The sequence below is a fragment of the Pseudochaenichthys georgianus genome, chromosome 1, assembly GCF_902827115.2.
Source record: "Pseudochaenichthys georgianus chromosome 1, fPseGeo1.2, whole genome shotgun sequence".
Lineage (NCBI taxonomy): Eukaryota > Metazoa > Chordata > Actinopteri > Perciformes > Channichthyidae > Pseudochaenichthys > Pseudochaenichthys georgianus.
Genome location: NC_047503.1, coordinates 3,838,878 through 3,860,225, shown reverse-complemented (window position 1 = coordinate 3,860,225; position 21,348 = coordinate 3,838,878). Strand labels below are relative to the sequence as shown.

The following is a 21,348-nucleotide window of genomic DNA, read 5'->3' as shown; positions in this document are numbered from 1 at the left end:
TATCAGCGTGTGTTTTCATGTACTGAGTAACCAGTAACTGTGAGTGTTAAAATACATGTAGTGGAGTCAAAAGTACAACATTTGCCTGAAGGTAGTAGAGAAGTAGCATTTAATGGAAATGTGGTCAAAATCTTAGGGTAGGAGCAGACTCAGGATTCACTGCCAGCTGACTGTGGGACTGTGGGACTGTAGGACTGTGGGACTGTGGGACGGTGGGACTGTAGGACGGTGGGACTGTGGGACGGTGGGATGGTGGGACTGTGGGACAGGACACAAGGTTGTTTTCTGGTTATCCAAACATATGGACATAGTTACAGAATTGAGTGGTGACTGAATGAATCTTCAAACCCAGAAATGAGTTAGCATGTATTACTTCCAGGTCCCTCTTCTCTAAGTCAATGGTTTTCCATGTGATTTGGTTAAATGCCTGAAATAAGGTCTGTGGTAACACAAGCTGAAGAGATTTTCACATTTTGTTTCATGACATAAAAAACACAAGTAAATAACGCACTGCTGAATGTCTGAAGTGTCGGCTGCTCACGAGTGACTGAATGAAACCAATAACGGCAACATGCAGAACATTAGCCGCCTTTAGCTTAGCGATGGTGACGTAAAGTCATGTGACTGTGATGTAGTTTGTTTATTGCCTATCGTTAGCTTTATACTTCAAACTTAATCATAAGTCGGAATTCATATTATATAAGATGTAATATGAGGATGTGCTGACCACTGATAATATTTTCAGCAATATTTTAAACTTTCAAAGCAGCCCTTGTGATGCTAACTTCCGAATGCCCAACAACAACACGGTATTACTTCACCAGTATATTGCAGAAAAAAGTAATAACCCCACCGATAAAAAGACATGAGTTGATACCTTTATCGACTTACAGATAACACCCTCACGTTTAAATTACTACCAACAAATATCAATGAATCTTCTGGCATCCTACGCATTTCTCTGTCTACATCTTTAATAAAGCCAATCATTTATTGTACAGCTGGAACCAATTTATACAAGCGCTGGAAAACCTCAATTTGGGGGTTTGTGTAAGAGAGAGGAAGGTCACTTCACATTGCACTTATTGCTTTTCTAAACTTATGACCAGAACCAGCACTGACTGATGCAGCACGGATCAATGCTCATGTTGTACACTTCAGTTTCAAATGCTAACAGTCTATTGAGCCAGCTGCTGGGCCTCGCCCCAGGGCAGCAGATTTGTGCAGCAGATCAGGAGGAGTGATGGGCCATCCAGAAAGCCTATTAGTGCTACGCTATTAATACACACACACACACACACACACACACACACACACACACACACACACACACACACACACACACCACACACACACACACACACACACACACACACACACACACACACACACACACACACACACACACACACACACACACACACACAAGCTTGCAGGTCCAGACTCTGGCTGGACTTCGAGGCACATTACAGTCACTGAGCCTTCCAGCGACACACATAGAGAGAGCGCAGCGTTAGGCAGATTCTACTGGGAACCAATAATGTGTTAGTGTGTTTGTGATGCTTCTAATAATAATAATACATTTTTTATTTTATATCTTCATCAACTTTAGCACACAACACTTATTGTTGAGGTGGTTACAGCGGCCATTGCTCCACTCATTGTGCAGTCAGCTTCACGAGTCAGAGCTCCAGCACGCTGTGAGAGGGAAACGGTCTTCTGGACTCCATCGTGTTTTTCACAGCGATGCTTTGTGTGGGGAGAGACAAGTAGATGTAATAGGTGGGGATGGGCCGATGCATCTTCTCGACCAGTGCTTCTCAAAGTGTGGTCCGCGGACCACTGGTGGTCCGTGAGCGCCCCCTAGTGGTCCGTGTATATTGGTAACATTTCACATTTTACATAAATTAATTAATTTGAGTTTTTCCGCACTCTCGCGGGAATATCTCCGCAATGGAGCGAGCTTAAGTTTCACTTTAAATTGCATGATATAGCCCTGCGCAACACCTTCATCACACATGTTGCCACTTGTCCCATTTTCAAGCGATTTGTAATATGTTCTAGAAAAACGATGTGATTTTGGATATTTTACAACACAGCGCCACACTCTAAGTCGTTATATTTGACTGTTCAGGCACAATTCTGCAGTGTTCTTAATGTGCGCTGGCCGGGCACTTCAAATAAAAAAAATTAAATATATATATAATCCATCCTCGGCTCCGTTTGTGTTGACAGGAAATGCCAAGACTCTGTTCACCTTTATTTTATTATGTTCTTCGTGCCTTTTGAAATGCATAAACTAAAACTAACTTGGTCAGTGTGTTCATTATCAAAAATGTTAATGCTTGGACATTGTATGCTATTATTTATGTATTTTATTCTCATAAAAAACACAACCACTGACCGAACTTAAAATGTTCTTAATGAGTTGGTAATTAAACCGCAGGCTACAAAGACTTTGAATTTGTGCTTATCCAGAATTATTAAATATTTTAAATAAAAATATGATGTGTTTCCCTTGCACATTAGAATACATTACCACAATAAGGAAAAAGAAAAAAAGTCAGCATCGGTAACAGTTTAGGCCAAATTGTTACACTAAACATCAGCTTATAAATTATAAAGAAATCTGCAAATAGGAGATACTGCAACCTATTTAAATAGCTTATTGTGTATATACACCTTGGACATTAATCCTCATATACACAACAACAACAACTGTAGTTCTGATAAGTCTAGCTTATTTGAAAAACGAATGCACCCTTACTTACAGTTGTTTGGTTGATTTGAAGCAAATGGACTTGGCTGTTCTGAGTTTGCACCTGCATGTTTTACTGCACGTACTGTAAGTCGTTAGGGATAACAATATGGCTGTTTCCAGGTGCAGCACCGGATCACAGGCCAGGTGATGGCGCTGAAGATGAACACGCTGGCTAGCAACAAAGCTAACATGCTACGAGAAGTGCAGCTCATGAACAGGCTCTGCCACCCAAACATACTCAGGTAGGTCGCAAAGTGTTTATGCTGTAATTTAAGTAAATCAGTGAGTAAAGTCATTTTCCATTACAGCTGCCATGTTTCTACTCATTAATGTGTGTAGCTTGTCTTCTTACTCAAAACGGTGACCAGGTTCAGTCTCTTCATCACACAGTGCTGCCATGAAGGCTGAATGAGTCCAGGTGCGCTCTATGACGCACATTCACACGGATTATTAGTAATAAATAAATAATACATTCAATTTATATAGCGCTTCTCATCTGCCAAGACAAACCTCGAAGCGCTTCACAACAAAGGACACTGATACAATTAGAGAAATAATAATAAAAGTCGGAGATAGCTATAAAAATGGCAGTACTCCAGGTGTACCATGCTCAATTGGAAGGCCTGCCGAAAGAAGAGGGTCTTAAGGCCGGTTTTGAAGACCTCGTGGAAGGGGCAGATCTCAGCTGATCTGGGGGGAGTTCCAGAGGCGAGGCGCGAATGAGCAGAAGGCTCGGTCTCCCATTGTCCGGACACGTGCGGGGGGTGTAAAGAACGGGAGCGTGACTGGAGCGGAGAGAGTGCGTAGGTGTCTGGGTACGGTTGAGGTCACAGAGGTAGTTTGGGCTTTGTCCATTCAGGGCTTTGTACGTCAGGACCAGAACCTTAAACTGGATCCTGTAGTGGACTGTTAGTTAGTGCAAGTATGGAGGTTATGTGTGCGGACCTTTTTGCACCGGTGAGAACTCTGGCGGTGCTGTTCTGGACAAGTTGCAGGCGATTGGTGGATTTGGCTGGGAGACCGGAGAGGAGTGCATTGCAGTAATCTAGTCTCGAGAAGACGAGTGCACAAACCAGTCCTTTGGTGTCATCAGTTGAGAGTGAGCGCTTCAGTCGGGACATGTTTTTCAGGTGAAAGAAGGAGGTCTTGGTGATGTGTTTGATGTGGGCTTGGAACGACAGAGTGGGGTCAAACCTCACACCGAGGTTGGTGACAACGGAGGAGAGAGAAAGGAGCTGACCATCAAGGGAGGGGCTGATGTTGGCGGCCTTGCAAGCTGGTCGGTGGTGCCTATCAGGATTGCCTCCGTCTTGCTGCTGTTGAGCTGGAGGTAGTTGGTCATCCAGGAGCGGATGTCTTCCAGGCAGGTGTTTAGTGCTGGATGGTATTGGTGCTATTGGGTTGTGTTTTGATGTAGACCTGGATGTCGTCAGCATAGCAGTGGAAGTTGATGTTGATATTATTGATCTGTTCACACAATTCAGATTGAGACAAATCTGCCTCCTCTGCTCCTGGAGGCTCCGGGAGGCTCCGGGAGGCTACGGGAGGCTACGGGAGGCTCCGGGAGGCTACGGGAGGCTACGGGAGGCTACGGGAGGCTCCGGAAGGCTACGGGAGGCTCCGGGAGGCTACGGGAGGCTACGGGAGGCTCCGTCCAAGCACTCAACGACTTGAGCACCATTTTTACTTTCCAGCTCTGTTTAACCCTGATACTACAGTGTGGTCTAGAGTCTTTTCAATCCTCTGCCTGCCTCTGTCCTCAGGTTTCTCGGGGTGTGTGTGCATGAAGGTCAGCTCCACGCTCTGACGGAGGTAAAAACATCACTCTCTACTTTCATAATGTCACATTTCTTGAGCTTTTAAAAATGGTTACTGTATCCTTTTGAGTCTCTTTCTTTCATTCTTAGATTCACTCGCACACAAACACACATGCAGCTGCTAGAATGGCTGATGCATGATGCTGTACCAAACTGCTGATGTGTACATGGTGTGCAGATGTTACCGTGGTTACTACACAGTACCCGTCCTCTCCCCCTGTTTACTGTATCAACAATTAGCCTATGAAAGCTACCTGTGTAGCAGTATAATAAACCATCGATTCTATACTGTATTAGCTCTTCTCATGTGTATATATATATATCATATTACTGAAGGATACTTCTTGTTACAGTAGAATGTTTTATGTCACAGAATAACATTTCTCGCCCAAAGAATAACCGTGGTTCACGAACATAAAGGTCAAGAGAATTGTTTCCAATCAGTGAGTTCCTGAGAGATGTCAGCCAGCAGGCGTCTGACCTGTGTCTGATGTGTGTCTGATGTGTGTCTGCAGTACATCAATGGAGGCAGCCTGGAGCAGCTGCTGGACAGCGACCGGCACCTGTCCTGGGCCGTCAGGATGGGGCTGTCCCTGGACATCGCCCGGGGGCTGCACTACCTGCACAGCAAGGGCATCTTCCACAGAGACCTCACCTCCAAGGTAACCAGGAAGAGAGGCAGAGTATGGAGCGGGAGGGCTGGGGGGGGGCTGCCATGAGGCTGTACTGAAGCCACTAACTGTTGCTAGGAGATGTTTAAACATAACGTTAAACGCACCATGAGTTACATCTTACTGTAGCTCGCTGATCTAGAGCGGGGAGGGGGCTCTGAGAAATATCAGAAGTGTTGGCCGGTTAAATGAATGCACGCCTTCCTGCTGGATGACTCACAATCCTCAGCGGGGGGGGGTGTCCAGGTTCTAGTGAGTGTACGACCCGTTCACAGTTCAGAACACATTATGTATCTCTTTATCTGGACGAATACAGCTATCGTCATGGTGAGACAGGAGTTTAGTGAGTGTTTTGGTTGTGTGCAGAACTGCCTGGTGCGCTGTGACGGCGGTGTGTTCACGGCGGTGGTGGGAGACTTCGGCCTGGCAGAGAAGATCCCTGATTACAGGTCAGACGACACCTTTAGCAAAAAGCTCACTCTTTCTGGTGCAACACTTTACTCGTCTCTGACTTCATAACCGGCCTTTAATTAGTGAATTATTAAAAATGTATGATAAGTATTCAACATGTTTCATTAGAAAAGCCTTTTAACTTCCTGAAAAGCCACCACCTAGACGGACTGAAGTAGGCTCCGATTTAAAGCAGTAGTTCTTTGAATCTAGCTTAGCTTGTTTGGAAATGCCTAAATATTAGTCTGATTTTGGCGAGGGGAAAACGTTGTCATAATAAGGTCAAATATCTTATATAATATAACCCACTACGAGGCCCGCAGTGTGGATACGTGACCTCTCAGCTCGGACATGTTACACTGGTATATCACATGGTGCATCTGGAACATAGGAAGTGTTCTGAATGGGTCACAGCCCGACATGCAGAGGTTGAGGAAACATGCTGTCTCTGCAGTGATGGAGCGGGGAAGCAGCCTCTGGCCATCGTGGGCTCCCCCTACTGGATGGCACCTGAAGTTCTGAGAGGAGAGCTGTACGATGAGAAGGTAAACCCAAAACACACCCACGCACACCCCCCCGCTGGAGTACATTGCAGATTCAGAGCAATTTTAAGTAATAATACACACCCGTGGTCATATGAGTCCTTTAAAAACCTTTGGGGGCTTAAGTTAGCTAATTAAGATATTACTGACTACCACAAATGTGCTACTTTTATAACACGTTCAGGGTCCAGGATGTTAGGCCCTTTGTAAGTATCTGTAGATGGGGGCCGACGCAGATTTTTAAAATGACTAAGGTCCGGCGGGGTTGCAATAAGATAGTGGGATACGTATACTGTATGTTTCAGAAATGCTTAACGCCTTGACATTTATCTCAACAATAGTTGGGCCTTAACTGGGCACAACTAAACCAGAACTAGGCTGAAAGTCAAAACAATTCAACTTCTCATCAACTGTTCAGAGTATTGGCACGCCCGGAAGCTCTAAGCACCAAACTGTTCATGTTGGTATCAGTCCTCCCCTCCCCTCCCCTCCCCTCCCCTCCCCTCCCCTCCCCTCCCCTCCCCCAGCACGGTGTGAAGTGTGGTTTGGCCCTGACCTGCCTTCCTGTGCTGTGCTCAGGTGGATGTGTTTGCGTACGGCATCATCCTGTGTGAGATCATCGCCCGCATCGAAGCTGATCCAGACTTCTTACCCAGGACAGAGGTACCTGTCATGTATCCTCCTCACACACACACACACACACACACACACACACACACACACACACACACACACACACACACACACACACACACACACACACACACACACACACACACACACACACACACACACACACACACACACACACACACACACACACACACACACACACACGGTGCTCCTTTTATGTGGTATAGATAATCATTCTGATGTAAGTACTATTGAAACGGTGTGTATCCAGATAAGGATACTTCAGTGCGCAGTGAGAGGAGCTGCATCGGCAGTGTCCCTGTACAGTATGTCCAAAGCCAGTGTAATGCTGCTGCTTTAAAGCAACAGCAACAACATGCTGCTAGGATGATACTGTCATACATAACCCGTGTGTGGTGCTGCATACTCCAGACAGTTTTCAGTGAGTCCATTTCATATTGGCAACAAGTTGTTGAGGAATCAGTGTCTGTGTCTCAGGACTTTGGTCTGGACGTGGATGCATTTGAGAACCTGGTTGGGGATTGTCCAGCTGCGTTCTTCAGCCTTGCTGTCACCTGCTGTAATGTAAGTACACACACACACACACACACACACACACACACACACACACACACACACACACACACACACACACACACACACACACACACACACACACACACACACACACACACACACACACACACACACACACACACACACACACACACTGCAAGGTAATGGAGGCTGTGTGTGCGTGTAATCTAAGTGTGTCTTTGTGTGGTTGTTTTCAGATGAGTGCACAGCAGCGTCCCTCGTTCTCTCACATTGTGTTCACACTGGAGGGCATGGAGAGGGAGGAGGAGAAGGAGAATCCCCTTGCACTCGGTAAACCCCTCACACACACACACACACACACACACACACACACACACACACACACACACACACACACACACACACACACACACACACACACACACACACACACACGTGTGATGTTAAATGTCTCCTTTCAATGTGTGTTACGTATTTTTACACAACTGTTCGTATGGTTAAAGCAGCTTTCTAATGCCTCTTACTCACCAAACTGACACCAAAGAACACGTCCCGACGGAGCGTCGCCTCGCGTCTCTGCGTCTTGGCCATGTGTCGCACTGGAACACACCGCAAAGACTTCAGCCGACGGCCAAGTAGCACGTACGAACTGCGCATGCGTGAGTGGCAATAACTCTCCTTAGCAGCAGGCGGCGGTAGTGTGTATTCGTCATTCAAAAGAGGCAACAACCGGAAGACAGACGGCTGATACCCGAGAGAAGAAGAACAGATTGTGTGATATAAACAAACAACAAATAGCGTTCCATTTTCACTCTACAGCGAGAAGCTCACGGGGCTTTCCCGAACCTGAGTCGAGAGCTGGAGGTAAATGAAATCTCAGATTTGCTTTCTTAATAGTTTGTTTGGGTCCCTCACTTCCGTTTCGCTTCTCATGCACTGATTCGCTAGCTGAACAGCCAATCAGAGTGATTTCTTTGGCCGACAGCCTCCCGATTCCACATGTCGAATCGGCGGCGGAAGGTGTCGGCGCGGCCGAAAAGACACAACGGTGCAGAACACACCAATCTGAGTAGGGCGACACGGCGCTCATCGGCGGCCCGACATCTATCGATAGCGATAATCAGCTCGGTGTGTAAGGGGCTTAAGAGTGATCTGATTTGGCTAACTGGATTGAAATGTATTTTTATTTTATCCTTTATTTATTATTATTATTATTATTATTATTATTATTATTATTATTATCCTTCTTTTATTTTATTTAGTCGTGCGTTGGTATTTAGTGTTCTCTTAAATCACAAATGTACAGTATATGTTGCCTGGGAAGAAAGTATTGTTTACATTTTTTCTAAATGGTCTATATGTTTGGTTAGTGAAAGACTTTGTTTAAGAAAAGTGCTTTATAAATAAAGTTTGATTTGATATTTGTTACAAAGACTCTCAAAGTCAGATTATACAGCAGCAGCCCGAGTGATGTGAGCTAACATTGTGAAGTGGAGCTTGTTTTACAAACATCGTTCTGTTCTGTAAGCTGTAGGATGCAATGTTTACATATCGAGAAGTAGTACCCGCCTGCATGGAGATCATCACGCGGTCAGCGGTGTGCTCTGAACTCCGTCTAGAGAGGCTTATAAAGGCTGAATATCATCAGACGTGTGTTGAAGCCTGGGAGTTCTCCCTAAATCTGCTTTCTGTTACCGGTCAAAATAACTCCTAGAACCGAGAATCTTAAACATTTACCAAGACAGCTTCTCTGGACCTAATTAACAGCCAATTAAAATCATTCCGTGTATGAATACAAGTGGTATGAGAATATAAACGCAAACGGCGTTCTTGATATTTTGGTTCATTTCAGTTTGAGTGTTGCAGTTGATGTTTTAAAAGTAGTACCACCTGTTCTTAATTTCTCGCTCTGTCACCCACCCCCCCCCCCCCCCCTCAGAGTCACTGTCAGCAGACGCCAGCCCTTACCGGCGCCACAGCTCCCCTTGTCACCCAGGCAACCGCAGCCAGCGACGGCAGGGCTTGGCGAGGAGCCAGTCGGACGTGTTACCCCCGGCGACTCTGAGCTCTCCTCTCCTCGGGACCCCTGCACGGGTCAACCCCTTCTCCCTCAGGCAGGACCTGAATGGGGGGCGCTGTAAACTCTTGGATACTCCCAGCAAGTCGGTTATCTCGCTGACCTTCGCCCTACCTGCCCTGCGGGACCCCTGCTCCTCCCCCCACCTCCTCAGAGCGCTGCCCCGGAGATGCCGGTCCCTGCCCTGCACTCCTGAGCTAAGCCGGACTGGAGCCTCACCGAGACATACTGGGTGGAGGGAGGAGGAGGAGGAAGAGGACCTCAGGGTGGAGGGTGACGGGAGGGAGACCGGTGTGAGGTTACAGGTGGAGCAGACAGAGATACGTGAGAGGAGAGAGCTGCTTCAGGAGGATGTAGGTCTGTCTGTGGAGCTGGAGATGATGTCTCTGGAGCGGCTGGAGGAGGAGGAGGAGGAGGAAGAAGAGGAGGAAGAGGAGGAGAGGCGATGTCTGACCGAACCCATGGACTGTACCAAGTCTCCTGAGTCCGCAGACTCCACACAGACCAACGGCTGGCCGCGTCCCATCTCCTACGGCCACCCCCCCCTGCCTGCTCTGCTGCAACTGGACAACAACAACGGCTCCGCCCTCGTGATAGGTCAGCAGGTGCAGTGGGGGAGAGGGGGGCGGGCTAACAGTTACAGCACAGCGCCCAATCAGTCCTCGGACACCGGCGGCCCCTCTGAGCCGGATGAGGTCATTTCCTGTCCAGGATGCTGTCTGGTGGGTCTGACTTTCCCCTCAGTGTGCCTCCGTGGAACAGCCGCGGTGCCCATCCCCCGCCAAAGGGCTTCGTTACCACGGCAGCAACCCTACCGGAACCTCAATGGTACCATAACCGGGGTCAGTGTGTCCTCGTCGACAACAGCCGCCACGGCAACCAAAGCTCTGCTGTGTCGCAGCAGCAATGGACTGACAGGGGGGGGGGCACCAGTCCCATGTGAGCGCTCCCTGCCCGAGGCCCAGACATAACTCAGTGCATTGACAGCACATGTTAGCGACACACACGAGATGCTGCTACGCTCACTGGGCCTCGGACCTGTTGTTAGTGCTGTGCTAACAACGGGGCCTGCTGAGGGGGGGGGCTCATTTGACCTGCACTATGGTTCATTGAAACGTGCTCTTATTTTGGTAGCTGTGGTTATCATCTGTATTCAGTGATCACAGATCTGTGAACATGTGACATTAAGAAAGAATAGTCCTACTTATCTGAAGGACAGCTAAATGACTAATGGGCGCTGGCTTCGTTTCATTGTACTATAGTGATGTCACCCTGTTCACACGTCTCCACAATGACTTTAATAAGTATAGAGATATGGCCAAAACTACAACATCGTGTTAACCCTTACCGCTTTTGGTAAATCAGTGTCCGTCCATCTATGGAGGACGTTTAAAAAGGAGACGTGTCATGGCCGTTTCCACTGATCATAGTTCCATTGTTGAGCTCTACTAGAATAGATTTATATCGTGCAATGTTCCAAACTCACGTTGGTTCCTCAGCATCTCTGTGAACTACGTGTATTCACTGAATGTCACTCTCTGCCTTTAACGGCTCGTTGTAGCTCCAGTAGCTCCAGGCCCCCCCTCCCTGTGAGCACAGTGTGCTCTGATTGGTCGGGACGTTGTGAATCGCGCTGAGCTCCGTGGAGGTGTGATTTCCTTGTTTAGCGATACACAGCCAAACTCACCCTGAGCACACACAAAGTCACAGCCGAAGTAAAAACAATAAGTGTGGCTTGATATTGAGTAAGAAAAAGGTTGGTAAACGCTGTGAGAATGGGTCTGCAGAGAGAATGTCGCCGCGATCCCGTGTGTGTGTGTGTGTGTGTGTGTGTGTTAATTTGGACCAATCAGCCTGGTCATAGCTCTGGGCGTGGCTAACCCTACATGTACGTCACCATACCCAGGAAGCAAACAATGGAAAAGAGAAATGTCCAGCGAGGCGTTCTGGGGCAGCAGGCAGGTCTTCTCTGTGTCAGAGCTTTACTCGCTACAGGGTGCACTTTGAGGGGTTGTGACTCTGCAGACTTTACATGCAGAACAACCTTCATAACACAAGGGGACGGGTGAGAATCAAATCAAGTTTTATTTATATAGCACATTTATAAACGATTTTTGGTCGAGCCAAAGTGCTGTACGTATAATAAAAATAGCCTACAGTAGAGACACTTTATAGCAAATACAACAACACAGATTGTTCAGAATATCAGTATGAGAAAAACGACACCCTCTGTCCTTAGGCCCTCTGTCCTTAGACCCTCTGTCCTTAGACCCTCACATCGTACAAGGAAAGACTTCCAGAGAAACCCCACAGTTTAAAGGGAAACATGGGAGAAACCTCAGGGAGAGCACCAGAGGAGGGATCCCTCTCCCAGGACGGACAGACGTGCAATAGATGCCGTGTGTAAATCGAAGAGATAATACATTTGACAGCATATAGACCGAATGTGTCTGAAATGCATGTGTCTGTAATGAGAAGATGAATCCACGAGGATGTCAGCTACAGTCCTGAGGAAGCCATCAGGGAAGCAGCATGACGAGACCCAAGGCAGGACCGCAGAGACGGGTTCAGCCACGACCCGAAGTCCACGACTTAATCCAGAACTCAGGATAGAGGATCAAGACACAGGACTACAGCAAGAGGATCAGCCTCGACTCCGGGTCCCGGCGTATATATAGATACAAAACAAGAACAAAGAGTTGGCTGGGTTCATCGGAACAAGAGAAAACACAGACACAGACAGAGAGGGAGAAGGTCATTGGATACAAGTTATTCTTGATAACCCTCTAGAAAGATCTCATGAACTTCCCCTAGATCCGGAAAAGCATGACATGTCTCCTTTAAGAGAAATACAAAATAATGTTGTTCAGCATGGCAGCCTCTGTGCTGATCCCACTGCAGTGTGGCTGCACACACACACACACACACACACACACACACACACACACACACACACACACACACACACACACACACACACACACACACACACACACACACACACACACACACACACACACACACACACACCGTGCGGCTCTGCTCTTCATTCTGACTCCATAGCAGCTATAGGGGACTTTTCTAGGATTTACTTCCTTCATTTTTATAGAAGGTGTGTGTGTGTGTGTGTGTGTGTGTGTGTGTGTGTGTGTGTGTGTGTGTGTGTGTGTGTGTGTGTGTGTGTGTGTGTGTGTGTGTGTGTGTGTGTGTGTGTGTGTGTGTGTGTGTGTGTGTGTGTGTGTGTGTGTGTGTGTGTGTGTGTGTGTGTGTGTGTGTGTGTGTGTGTGTGTGTGTGTGTGTGTGTGTGTGTGTGTGTGTTTACCTGTTTTTGGGGACCTAAGTGATAATAATAATAATTAATAATAATGTCAAGTAAATTGTGTATTTTTGCACTTGAGTTTGGTACACTTTGCAGTGAGACACCAGACTTTCACTAAATGGTGCTTTCCTATGTGCTACTGATGTTTTATAAATGTGTGTGCGTACTTCTGAGCCAACAAACCACACAAACCTTTCATACTTTGACTGGAACACTACTCCCCCATTCCCCCCATGTATCTGTGTGTGTACATGTTTTTTTGATTACATGTGAAGCAGGTATGCATAATTATTGTACAGATAATTTCTCACACTGTGTGTGTGTGTCAAAATATATTTTAAATAATTTAAGAAATTATAAACCTAAGTTCCTAACTGATAAAAGTATGTTAATGCAAGTCTAATAACACTCTTTTATTATTCATCACTGTATTACCAGTTGTCTTTTTTAGATTAAATCAGTGGACCTGCTCACTCATTACGTATTAACCTTTACTGAAATACCGTTTCCACACTTTTTTTATACACAGATGGTACAAATACACAAATATATGGCCAACAAAACCATGAATTTTGCTTTTAAAATGACAAAAAACGTCCTTAAAAGTGAAATCTGAATGAGTTTTAATTGCAATCCTAGTATTAGGAGTAGCCTCGTGGGCAAAGCTCTCAAAGCTCCACACCACTTTGTCCAATTGGGGAATTGAACCAGCGACCATCCTGTTCCAAAGTAAAGTCCTTACAGACTGTCGCCTGTACATGTCATCGAACAAAATAAAATGTTTGTCACTGCTATAACATTAATCCATATGAAAACAATTGCCAGCTCTGGATATGTTTACCATGTCAACAAATACTATTTTACACAGTAAAGGAGATAATACAGAGGTTTCTGTTTGGTGTGTACAGTGGAATGGAGTAGAGGCTTTAATTCCTAAACAATATCAATCTACATTAAAAAGTATCAATCTTCCTATCATAATTCTTTATTGGCCGGAAATGCAATATTACATCACATATATAAGACCACATGTAAAGGCAGGAGCTCTAAGTTTGGGCAGCTTTCAAACCAAGTGCAAGAGTCCAGTAGTCTATGGTGCAGTGCCTTGCTTAAGAGCACCCTGAGGAGGTACTTCTCAATGTTCTAGTCCACACCACTTGGTCCAATCGGGGACTTGAACCAGCGACCTTGTTACCAAGCCAAGTGCCGACAGCCTGCTCTGAGCAGTATATGGCAGCAGGCAGTCACATAGGGTGTCGGCTCTGTTTTTGGCGCCACCCTCTGACCTCTGTCTGCTTTAGAATGTAATTGAATAATAAATAGCCCGTGTAGTTAGGGTGTAGCTCTGATGTAGCGTTTCTGTAGCTAGTATTACTACAGACTTTAGCTGCTAGCTGCTGCCCACACGACGCAAACGCCAGGCGCGTGTCCGCTGAGGAGGACACGCTCTCGCGCATGAAGCATCACGGGCCACGGCAGAGCCATTTTAGCTGCTGATCGCTCGCGGGACACCTGGGACGGGCGGGACAGAGACTCACCGGGAATACCAGTAAAACGCATGGCTGTGTCACACTGTGAGAAGAGAAGCGACATGTCCTCGCTGCTGTCCCTGGTGTAGAGAGGCTCCACCGGCGGCACTAACGCTAACGGTACGTACCTGTGTACGTATCCCGGCCTGTGGTCGGGATGCTGAGGGGATGGGAGGGTCTCTGTGTTTGGACCATTGGAGCAGGGAGGTGCCTTCTGTCTTTTACTGCAGTAACAACACATCCTCTGCGCTTTACTGTCCACCCTGTTTGGACTTTAGGATGAACAAATGCTCATGTTCATTACAGTGTTCCAAAAGCCACTGTTTTTATGTGAGGATGCTTGGCTCTGTGTGGCTGTCTCCACTGGAGGAGAATACATGCGCATGGGTCATTCCACAGTTGGAAGACAATTGAACATAACTTTTAAAAAATGAACCCTTTACCCATATTTGTATTAGCCTATGTATTTGAGAAAAAATTGAACTATTTTATCTAACTATAAATATAAAACACATTTGTGTTCATTTTGAGTTATTGTTAAGGGAAAGGGTTAATGGTTGCAACCATAACATGCTTCGGCTCCCAGGTGCCAATACAAAAAGCCATTCCTGTGATTACAGTAAATTATATATAAACATTTAATTATACTAAAGACAATAAATGAAACTGCAGAAAATGCAACTCTGCAAATCAATGCTAACGTTAGTGTTTACCTCTTATGCAGAATACAATGCTAGTTTTTGATATATTAATCATTTGAAACCACTTTTCCTACAAATGTATTTACATTTGATCAAAGGCCAATTATATTATTGAACACAAAAAATGCATGTTTTAGCTTTTTGGACATGGGTTATTGGAACATTCTGGAAGGACCCACATGCCATTACTTTTGCATAGATATGAAAAATAAATCTGGATAAAGAATGTAGGATTTGATTACATTTCATCGCATATGCTGACTGAAGGTCCTCAACATCTACGATAATCTATTCATAATAGTTACTCGAAATATTTCAACTTTTTATGGAATCAATAGGAATAATAACTGAAAGCATGACCCTGTCTCTGTGTCTATTAGTGGGGAGGACAGGGATGACAACACCTAACCAGGTTACCATGGCATCAGGAAGAAAAGGTAAGTTTGACCCGTGCCTTCATACCTAGCTGACTTTCATGACAAATAAACATTTACATGAGACATAACTATTCCTGTTTCTATTTGCCATCCCTTGAGAATTTGTGTTGTTGATTTTATTTCACTTCCTGCTCGACAGGAATGTATAACACCTTCATGATTTAGCTTTTGGGAACACCTTGTTGTATTTCTCTATTCATTATAATCATATCCACCTCTTCGTCACCAGGATCCACCTCGAAGGCCGGTGGGGTGCGTTTCCCTAACGACGACGACGAGCCCCCCAGCTCTCCGTCACGGAGAGACGACGAGCTCAACCTCAGTACCCTCATCGCTGTGCTGGAGAAGGATGGAGGCTACCTGGTCAAGGTGTGTGTGTGTGTGTGTGTGTGTGTGTGTGTGTGTGTGTGTGTGTGTGTGGTGTGTGTGTGTGTGTGTGTGTGTGTGTGTGTGTGTGTGTGTGTGTGTGTGTGTGTGTGTGTGTGTGTGTGTGTGTGTGTGTGTGTGTGTGTGTGTGTGTGTGTGTTTTTATCTTTTCACATGAAGCAGCTTTACAATTTGATAAGGGCAGTGGTGTAAAGTAACTAAGTACATTTACTCAAGTACTGTACTTAAGTACAATTTTAAGGGGCTTGTACTGTACTCGAGTATTTAAATGTTCTGCTCGTTTGTACTTCTACACCACTACAATTCAGAGGTAAATGTTACTCCACTACATGTATTTAATACCTTTAGTTACTTTACAGATCTGGATGAATGATGGTAAATATAACCAAGTGTTGAATCAGACTTTAGTTCCACCTGGAGTAAATCCACAAGCTACCCTGCAGTCTACAAAGTACTTCAGACTACAGTAGCTGCACCTTCACCAGCTTTGAGGACACTTTCATGATCAATCATTATAAAACATATCATAGATATTATTCTGACATGGACCAATCTGCACAATCACTACTTTCACTTTTGGTACTTTAACTATATTTTGATGAGAATACTTTTCTACGTTTACTTAAGTGTTCCTACACTCTTGTACTTCTACTTTTACTTAAGTACACAATCTTAGTATTTCCTCCACCTCTGGATAAGGGTTATTCCACGATGAATGTACGTATCATCTTATTTCAGTCTATCATAGTCTTTAAGAAATGGTGGGTTTATGCCTAATAAAAGACAACGTGTGTACACCATGTATATCGGCAGATTGGTAGAAATACGAGTCAGCACTGACGTTTGTTTGTAGCCTTTATTTAACCAGGTCAAATCCCATTGAGATCAACGATCTCTTTTTCAGGGAGACCTGCAGAGTTCCCACATGTGCTGAGTCCTGTTAGCAGAGCACAATTATATCCATCCTTCGGGAGGGGAAGCTCCTCAGGGGGCCCTTATCAAAATGGTTTCCATGTTAATGTAAAAACAAAAGAGCAGTAGGGCCGTTGCTCACTTGGTGTCTAAGTCTGGTCTGTGGAGCCTTTATGCGCATGGGATGTGTGGAGAAGTGTACTTTAGTGCCACCTGGGTCAGATATAACGATATAATGTGGCCCCCCCCCCCCCCCCCACTCCCACTCCAAACCTCCTCTCCAGGCTGGTTTCCTGAAGAGCCACCACTTGTATGAGATCGTCTTCACGGTCCCAGGCGTCCCCACTCTGGGCAAAGAGCTCTCCTGCCTCCCTTCCTCCTCTCCCAGCCGCAAGTTCCCCAGCCTCCGGGTGCAGCGCATCGCCTCCACGCCGGAGGGTGAGTGAGGCACTACTTTCATCAGGAGCTCATCAGAAATTTACCTCTGAATTGTAGTGGAGTAGAAGTACAAAGTAGCTAAAGATGGAAATACTCAAGTAAGTACCTCACAATTGTATAAGTACAGTACTTGAGTACATGTACTTAGTACCTACATCTAGGGTACACATCTAAATAGTGTAAGCAAATGTGAATGTGATGAAGCTGCTCCCTCTCACAGGGGGGGTGAAGGTAACCTGTGAGTACAGGACTCACCAGGAGGGGGTGCTGCAGGAGGAGCTCACCCTGGCGACCAGAGGGCGGAAAGGAAGCCAACTGAAGGTCACCTTCCAGGCCAAGGTCATCGGTAGGTGCCCACAGACACGCGCACACACACACACACACACACACACACACACACACACACACACACACACACACACACACACACACACACACACACACACACACACACACACACACACACACTGGTAAAGGAGTAAAAGTAGAACATTGACCTCTTATTTATTTATTTATTCAAGAGAGTCCGGGCCCAAGAATGGTAACAGCAAAGTTACAGAGCATTTTAAAACACAGTCATACAACAAGTTAGCCAAAGCATTTACAGACACAGCGGCTGCTTCAAGGTCATTTACCTCTGAATTGTAGAAGAGTAGAAGTCCAAAGTAGCAGGAAACGGAAACACACACAGCACAAGTCCCTTACAGTTGAAACAAAGACTGGCATCGAGTTTCAACCAAGTACTTTCGACAGAAGCAGCCGGCAAAGTTGGTCCGACTGTTGTTTATATGCGGCGCCGGCTTGAACAGGTCACATGATCTGATCACGCCGGCGTGACGGTCGACTCCAAAGGGTTAAGTATACTTGAGTAGATTTACTTACTTTGCCCCATAATGAATGCAGCAGTGTCCTGATCAAATGCCCTGTACAAAGTGTAATACTTAAAGCTATCTTTGCTTGCTCCCTCTTTACAGACCATCAGCACGGGACCCCCATGCTGATGGAAGGGGTGAGGTGTCTCGATGCTCGCAAAGACAGCAACTCAAGACGCAGCAGCGATCATGAGAAGAAGTGATGGAACGATACACTCGCATATCCTGAATCTGTGTGTACCACGGTGTCAGAGGAGGAAGCGTGGGAACACCAGCACGTGGTCTGCAAACGAGAAACAGCTTCATCTGACTGGAAATAATGTCTGTCACGCTTTCTTCTGTTACTGTGGGATTCCACATATTGGAAAATAGCAGCTCAAACAAATACTGTAGTCAAAATAAATATACAAAATATATGCTGATCATGAAGCAAAAAGCTAAAGTACAAATGACAATCGCAAGTACAGTGAACCAAGTAAAGACAGTAGGCTTGCACAATGAGGATGCTGCACATATCAATGTTATTAGAGTTTTAAGGGGGGTCTGATCACAGGGTCTCAGATGTTTATCAGGCAATACACTTAACTTAAAGGGCCCATGTCCTGCTTTTCCGGTTCTCACCCGTCCCCTTGTGTTACGAAGGTTTTTCTGCATGTAAAGTCTGCAGTCACAAACCCTCAAAGTGCACCCTGTAGCGAGTAAAGCTCTAACACAGAGAAGACCCGTCTGCTGCCCCTGAACGCCTCGTTGGACATTTCTCTTTTTCTATTGTTTGCTTCCTGGGTTCTGTGACGTGTGAACACCCACGTCAACAACAAATGACCGGATTGGCCCAAATGGACCAATCCGCGGAGCTCCTCCCACACCAGGATCCCTTGGCTATCTAACAGGGAGTCCTATTGACTTGCATGGAGCTCCCTGAGCGCTGGTAACAGACGAGTTGGGATGGCGGAGCAATGCTCTCCGCAGACCCATTGACTCACAGCGTTAGAAACCTTTTTCTTTCTCAATATCAAGCCACACTTATTGTTTTTACTTCGGCTGTGAGTGTGTGTGTGCTCAGGATGAGTTTCGCTTTGTCTCGCTGTATCCCCGACCCGGAAGCCTGTCCGCTCCTCGCAGCAGCAGCGAGCCTCGCAACGTCCCGACCAATCAGAACACAGTGGGCTCACAGGGAGGGGGGAGGAGCTCCAACAAGCCGTTTAGGACAGAGAGTGAATACACAGACTTTACAGAGATGCTGTGAGAAACCAATGTGAGTTTGGAACATTGAACAAAGTGAATCTATTCTAGTAGACCTCAACGATGGAGTTATGATCAGTGGAAATGGCCGTGACACGGGACCTTTAATAAACAAGTCTAATCCCAATATAGAATTTGCTCAAAACGATGACATGTAGTTATCACAGTTTGTGCAAGATGCTATATTTCACTGATAATGTGTTATTGTTGCACTAACAGTTCTAAATGTAACATTGATATATCCTATAGTGTAACATTGATTCCTCACCATAGCGACAGTAGTTGAGGCAACTTAGGTTTCAGCTTTGCAACAGTGACTCAGCAGCTATCATCACACGTTATCAGGAGGCGTTACTCCTTTGCTTCTAAGTAGCCTTTAACTAGGAGAGGGGAGCATGAGGATTACCCACATAGCACAGTCTGTTCTACATGTACATTACAAAGTATATAACAGCACAATAATATTGGAATATTTTAAAATGTAATCTTAAAAAGCAGAAAGTGTCTTTAAAAACCAGGACATATTATTTGTATGACCTGACCGGTGCAACAGAATCTGAAAAGATGAGAACATGTTTTCTTTTTCTTTTCTTGTTTGATAGCATCTCTTGTGTTCAAATCAGCAGCCTTATGTATGTGGCTAATGACCGTAGGATCAGGGAATGAGACAGAATATATAATATACGTTATACTGGTAATGCTGTAAAGCAGAGACAAAGATTGTTAACTATCTGCATGATGTACACGTCATGTCAAGCAGTGTAACCAAATGAACAGGTCAGCTACATGATCAACCTTATAGCAACGCAAAAATGATTTTTCCTAAGCTGTAGGCTATTTATCGCATTTTAACTGCACTTTATCACATGGCAAATAGTATTTGGTTTATTGAATGATTCAAATAACTCTAATATAATGTGTGTGTTCTTGGTAGACCATGTTTTAGCATACACTGTGTTGTGTTGCTAACCCTTTAGCAATAAGTACACTTTGAATCGTTCCTACATCTCAATCGTAACTTGAATAATATTTCTTGGACACCAGAAGTGACATTTAATAAGTAATAAGACATGGAAAAATACAATGTATAAATGATAAAGCACGCAAGAATGTTAACCGTAGAAAAAGTAGCTGGTGTCTCAGACAAACAGTTGGCAGCTAGCTCATTAGCTTCAACGATTTTAATTTTCAATGCTAACCCTCATGCAGTTTGAGCCATCAGTCACACATCTGACATTCACATTATCATAACAGGACCCTAGTCACATTAAGCAAATTATTTTAAAATGGGATAACCAGCTTTCATCAATATACCTTTGAACATCCATGATTTTATCCAAACAAAATGGCCACCAGTGTCACATAAACAGTGTAGGCTACTTCTGCATGAGTGGTGTATAGCCTGTTGACTAAATGTAACAGGATCCGTTTATTTTTGGACACCACTAGTCAAATGTATTTGGCTCTAGAATTAGGATTTTTTTTTGCTGTGACAATAGTACGTGTTGTTGGAGTTTCATAGTGACGCTGTTTTTGCAGTGTCCTGGTACTCAGCAGAGAGAGGGTGTGTTGGAGATCGACCAAGACACATTCAGGACCAAATGTTCCGATTGCATTTCCTGTTTGTTTCAACAGTGTTGGTTGTGCGGCTTGCAGTGTATGTGTTCACAGTGTGTGTCCTTGTTCCCACCATAACATCACTCTTTGTCTGTTCACTTGATGTCAATAAAGTATCTCTTCACACACTGTACAGGTCAAGTCAACTTTATTTCTAAAGCACATTTAAAAAACAAAACTGTGAATGGACTTATGTGATAATAAAAGCAAAGAACAAAACTATAAACGTCATAATATGAAAATCATTGCAGCACAGCATAAGAGGAGGTCTTTATATTACCTTACATAAGTTCACATCACATATGATTGGGTTTAAACGATTTTTTTTTGCTTTCAATTTTTTGGGGAATGTATTGTTAAATATGTGTACAATATGTGATATAAA

General features: G+C 45.0%; 1 protein-coding gene and 1 pseudogene across 1 annotated transcript; both read left to right on the top strand.

Annotated features, from left to right (window-relative positions):
- The window catches only part of LOC117455513 (dual specificity testis-specific protein kinase 2-like), an 83,944-nt pseudogene extending 71,290 nt beyond the window's left edge, over positions 1 to 12,654 (top strand).
- A 92-nt stretch (positions 12,655 to 12,746) lies between these two features.
- LOC117454251 (adipose-secreted signaling protein-like) lies at positions 12,747 to 21,090 on the top strand. The gene is made up of 6 exons (XM_034093420.2): positions 12,747 to 14,477; positions 15,439 to 15,495; positions 15,725 to 15,864; positions 17,079 to 17,232; positions 17,453 to 17,578; positions 18,207 to 21,090. Exons 2-6 carry the CDS (start codon positions 15,453 to 15,455, stop codon positions 18,305 to 18,307), a joined length of 564 nt encoding a protein of 187 aa, XP_033949311.1. The 5' UTR covers positions 12,747 to 14,477; positions 15,439 to 15,452; the 3' UTR covers positions 18,308 to 21,090.
- Positions 21,091 to 21,348: the final 258 nt, after the last annotated feature.

What these genes read in the sequence shown, in the direction of transcription:
- LOC117454251 (XM_034093420.2), top strand. Translation starts at nt 15,453, where the DNA reads ATGACAACACCTAACCAGGTTACCATGGCATCAGGAAGAAAAG. An exon ending in ATGGAGGCTACCTGGTCAAG is followed by an intron (nt 15,865 to 17,078) that starts GTGTGTGTGTGT and finishes CCTCCTCTCCAG; the next exon opens with GCTGGTTTCCTGAAGAGCCA. An exon ending in CTTCCAGGCCAAGGTCATCG is followed by an intron (nt 17,579 to 18,206) that starts GTAGGTGCCCAC and finishes CCCTCTTTACAG; the next exon opens with ACCATCAGCACGGGACCCCC.